Source organism: Pongo abelii, chromosome 11 (genome assembly GCF_028885655.2).
Source record: "Pongo abelii isolate AG06213 chromosome 11, NHGRI_mPonAbe1-v2.0_pri, whole genome shotgun sequence".
In the NCBI taxonomy this organism is placed as follows: domain Eukaryota; kingdom Metazoa; phylum Chordata; class Mammalia; order Primates; family Hominidae; genus Pongo; species Pongo abelii.
Genome location: NC_071996.2, coordinates 105,302,968 through 105,307,759, shown reverse-complemented (window position 1 = coordinate 105,307,759; position 4,792 = coordinate 105,302,968). Strand labels below are relative to the sequence as shown.

At 59.5% G+C, this 4,792-nt stretch overlaps 1 protein-coding gene across 1 annotated transcript; it reads right to left on the bottom strand.

Moving 5' to 3' along the window:
* Positions 1-419: 419 nt before the first annotated feature.
* Positions 420-4,250, bottom strand: FZD7 (frizzled class receptor 7). The gene has a single exon (XM_009237994.4). It carries the CDS (start codon positions 3,456-3,458, stop codon positions 1,734-1,736), a length of 1,725 nt encoding a protein of 574 aa, XP_009236269.1. The 5' UTR covers positions 3,459-4,250; the 3' UTR covers positions 420-1,733.
* Positions 4,251-4,792: the final 542 nt, after the last annotated feature.

The following is a 4,792-nucleotide window of genomic DNA, read 5'->3' as shown; positions in this document are numbered from 1 at the left end:
CATTACATATATAAAGTAACTTGTACACTTTACAGTACCCTCTATGATTGGCATTTAAAAACTGTTCTGAGAAACAGGATAGTGTTGCAAGATTGGAGGGTAGTGTCAAAGGTGGGGTAAAGGTTAGCTCCCATGATTCTCTGCTCAGCTTTACCCCATCATGCAAAAGAATCCGAGTTCTATTACAGAAAAAAAGTACATGATTTAAGATTAATAAATTTAAGTCTTCCAGCACATTTCAAAGAACTCCAGAATCACTTTGAAGTTTACCTTCTATTAATGACTTTCTTTAAAGATGGGGCCCATGGTTCGAACTTTCCTCTTCGTTCACTATGGTATCTGCTGATCGCCTCCCAACCCAACCACACAGAGACAGGGTCAGCATATGGATGATGTTTAATATACAGATTGATGGAACCAAGAAAACAGGACAAAATGGCTCTTTGCTTTTTTTTTTTAATTAACTTTCCTTTATTATGAGGCTGAAGGCATTATGTCTTTTACCTCAAAGGATCCAAATGGGAGAAAAAAATAGAAATATAGGCTTATAGCAAGAAAAAATAAATGAAGGCAGAAATTTCCCTGAATATTTTAACAGAGTCTGTTGGATCATGTGTTCCGAATTAAATTTATTTAAAACAGACAACAAAACCTCTTACATTTCCTTTAGCGAAGTCAGAACCTCTGGCTTAACGGTGTGTGATAGCACACTGCTCTTCACTTTTCCTTAAAAAGGAATGTTTATCTCAACCAAATTAACAACCAACGGGAAACCTCAGGTTTGCGCTGCTTTGCCTATAAAAGTTGCTGTCTTCACAGTTATGCCTTTCCACAGGGAGACACTTTTGTTTCCTCTTTTGTCTCTTACAACAAAGACAAGGGGAAAAATGCATTCCTGTTTTGAAAAGCAACAAGTCATCACTTCTTTTCAGGGTATTAGACCAAATAAAACACCCGTCTTTCTGCCTCCTGCCTTCCTCAGAAAATGAAAAAGTAGCAAAAATACCTACTCCACGTCTCCTTGGCCTCATCTCAAAATGTTATCATCATTTCTTTTGCATCCTTACATTAGGATCTAGCAGGCAGGCCTCCCAAGACTTCCAAATGCTTATTTTACAAGACTTGAAAGGAGTACGGGAGGAAAAACAGGCGGGAGGGGGCAGGGGAGGAGAGACCGTAATGTCTGACCCTGGAAATTAACCCATCTGGGCTCCAGTTTGGCCCCAGTGAAAAGAGATTATGGTTTGACCACTGCTTGACAAGGACGCCGCAGGAGGCCCTCCCTCTTTCCAACAAAGCAGCCACCGCAGACAGGGTTGTACCTTTCCCGGGGCCTCACAGGGGTCTGGACAGGCCACTCGCCCTGCAGCAGGGGGATCACTCACAGTCCCCGTTCAGCCCCGGAGCCGGGAGAAACTCACAGCAGTCTCTGCTGGTCTCAACCTTCTATTAGGCCCAAGCTGGGCCGTACCTTTCACGATTCACATCGCCGTTATCATCATCTTCCTGCAAGTCTTTGCCTGAAATCTTTTCATCCAAACCGCTTTCCACCCAGGTCTCCTTTTCCAAATCGCCCCTCGCCCCAAATCTGCAAAGAACTTCTCACTTCCAGGTCACTTCTCAGTAGAGGGGGAGAAGGTTACAGAAACAGGCCCCCACCCAGCAGTTGTTCCCTACCGTGCCTCTCCTCTTGCAAGAGGGCAGGGGTGGGAAAGGTGGGGAGGGGCCGGGGCTCATACTGCAGTCTCCCCCTTGCTGCTGTGGCTAAGTCTGTGGTAGAAGCGGCGCCACGACTGCAAGGTCTTGCCCGACCAGATCCAGAAGCCAGTGGTGATGCCCACGATCATGGTCATCAGGTACTTGATCATGAAGACGGTGAAGTCGGGGCTCATGGGCGGGAAGTGGCCGGGCGGGCAGGGCACGGCATAGCTCTTGCACGTCTGCAGGAGCCAGGTGCGTTCCCAGTGCTCGCGGAAGGCCTGCTCGTAGAAGTAGCAGGCCAGGACGATGGTGGCGGGCACTGTGTAGAGCACGCTGAAGACGCCGATGCGCACCATGAGCTTCTCCAGCTTCTCGGTCTTGGTGCCGTCGTGTTTCATGATGGTGCGGATACGGAAGAGGGACACGAAGCCCGCCAGCAAGAAGGACGTGCCGATGAAGAGGTAGACGAACAGAGGCGCCAGCACGAAGCCCCGCAGCGCGTCCACACTGGACAGGCCAACGTAGCACACCCCGCTGAGCAGGTCCCCGTCTACCTGGCCCATGGCCAGGATAGTGATGGTCTTGACGGCGGGCACGGCCCACGCGGCCAGGTGGAAGTACTGCGAGTTGGCCTCGATGGCCTCGTGGCCCCACTTCATGCCGGCCGCCAGGAACCAAGTGAGCGACAGAATGACCCACCAGATGGAGCTGGCCATGCCGAAGAAGTAGAGCACCATGAAGAGAATGGTGCAGCCCTCCTTCTTGGTGCCCTGCGCCACCGTGCGGTAGCCATCGTCCGAGAAGCGCTCCACGCACACGGCGCGGTCCTCCAGAAGGAAGCCGGCCACGTGCGCCACGGCCACCATGAAGTAGCAGCCCGACAGGAAGATGATGGGACGCTCTGGGTAGCTGAAGCGCCGCATGTCCACCAGGTAGGTGAGAACGGTAAAGAGCGTCGAGGCGCAGCACAGCACCGACCACACGCCCACCCAAAGGCGGGCGAAGCGCCTCTCCTCCTCCTTAAAGTACATCAGGCCGTTGGCACGGCCCGGTTCGCACGGGGCGCCGCAATCGCGCTCACCCAGGAAGCGGTAGCCCAGGTAGGGGGGCACCTTGAGCTGACGGGGGCATGAGAAGGGGAAGGCGGGACGCCCCCTGCCATCTGAGGCTCCCGGGGGCAGCGCGGTGAAGGGCAGGTCCGGCAGGTAGGGCGCGGTAGGGTAGGCTGTGGGGCCGCCGCCTGGGCCCCCGGAGCCGTCCGACGTGTTCTGGCCCACGCAGATCTCGCCCGCACCATGCACCGGGAAGTTCTCGCAGCGCAGCCGCTCGGGCCACTGGAAGCCGAACTTGTTCATGAGCGCCTCGCAGCCCTGGCGGGCGCGCTCGCACAGAGAACGACACGGCGGGATAGCCTGATCGAGCACGGTGCACACAGGCGCATACATGGAGCATAGGAAGAAGCGGAGTTCGGGAGAACACTGCACCTTCACCAACGGGTAGAACTGGTGCACCTCGAGGCCCGCGTCCTCTTGGTTCGTGTGGCCCAACAGGTTGGGCAGGATGGTCTGGTTGTAGGCGATGTCCGTGCACAGCGGGATGGAGATGGGCTGGCAGAAGCCGTGGTCCGGCACGGAGATGCCCTTCTCTCCGTGGTACGGCTGCGCCCCGGCGCCCGCGGACAGCGCGCCCAGCAGCGCCAGCACCAGGGCACAGAGGCCCAGGGACGAACGCGGAGCGGCCGCTCCGGGGTCCCGCATCGCCGGCCGCAAGTGCAGCGGTGCTCTCAGCCTGAGGAGTGCGACGAGGCGGTTGGGAAAGACTTGGATGCGGGTAGGCGCCGCCGCGCCCGGCGCATGAGAGTCCTCACGGCGCCGGGGCCGGGCCGTGGGCGGCGTGGAGCAAAGGGCGCTGCCGCCTGGGTGCCCGCGCCGCGGGGGCGCCGCAGACGCCGCCGCCCTGCACTCGCAGGGCCGCTGGTGGCCCAAAACTCGTCAACCTGGCTTGGAGGCGCCGAGGAGGGCCGCCTCGCTCTTCCCGCCGGGACGTAACGGTGCGGCTCCCTCCGCCGCGAGGAGCAACAAGCGGCTCCGGCACCCTTCAAAGTTTGCCCAAGTCTCTGGACCCCCGGCGCACGGCAGCGCGCACGCCCCCCGCTCCTGGTCCGGCCCCGGCTAGGAGAACCCCTGCCGCCGCCGCCCGCTCGCCCCGGCCGCCGCCTCCGCGGTGCTGCCCCGCCTCCTGGCCTCCAGGCTCCGCTCGCCACCGCCTCCTTCGCCTCCTCCTCCACACCCCGCTCCTTCTTCAGCCCCAAAAGCTCGGCCCCAAGTTTCAGCCAAACGGCCGGCTCTTGCTGAGTCCGATCTCGGCCCCGGAGTCGGGAGCACGGCGAGTTCTTTTTGGAAACCCAGTCACACTGCGTCCGAAACCGCGAGGTGCTCGTGCCCGCGGCCTGGCCCCGGCCCCTCCAGCCCCTCACAGGCCCTCGCAGCCCCAGCAGCGAGTCCTGGCGCCCGCCGCCGCCGCCCGCCGGGAGGGAGCGCCGACTAACGCCTCGGAGTCGCGCTGGTCGCCAGAAGAAGCGTCGGGCTCGCGGGGTTCCGGGCCGGCCCGCCCCCTCCCCTCCCCTCCCCTCCCCCCATTCACAAGCCACTCCGGGGGCGGCCCCAGGCCCCGGCGGCCCAATGGCGGCCTTTGTTTTTTCGGTGGCCGCCTTCGGATTGGGCGGAAGTCGGAAGGGGCGGGCGCGGGAGCGGCGGAGGCGGTGTCCGCGGCTCTCTGGGCGGATTCCTGAGGGGAGGGGCGGGGGACTGGGAGGGAAAAGTTCGGAAAAACTTTTACCCTGAATTCGCTTAGGGGGGAAAACGCCGCAGAAAGGGAATTTGCTTCAAAGATTTGTTCCTCTTCCTGGTGCACTCAGATGCGCATTCCTGAGCAGGGGCGCCTTCGCCAGCGGCGTTTGAGGGGAGCGAGGACCGCGCAGCGCCCCTTCGGGGAGAGACGTGACCAGGAGTCGCGTTAGGACTGCAAAGGCTGGCTCTGGCGGGGCTTTCCGGTCGCCGGGCCCTCAATGTGGGGTTTGGGACGGGACGAG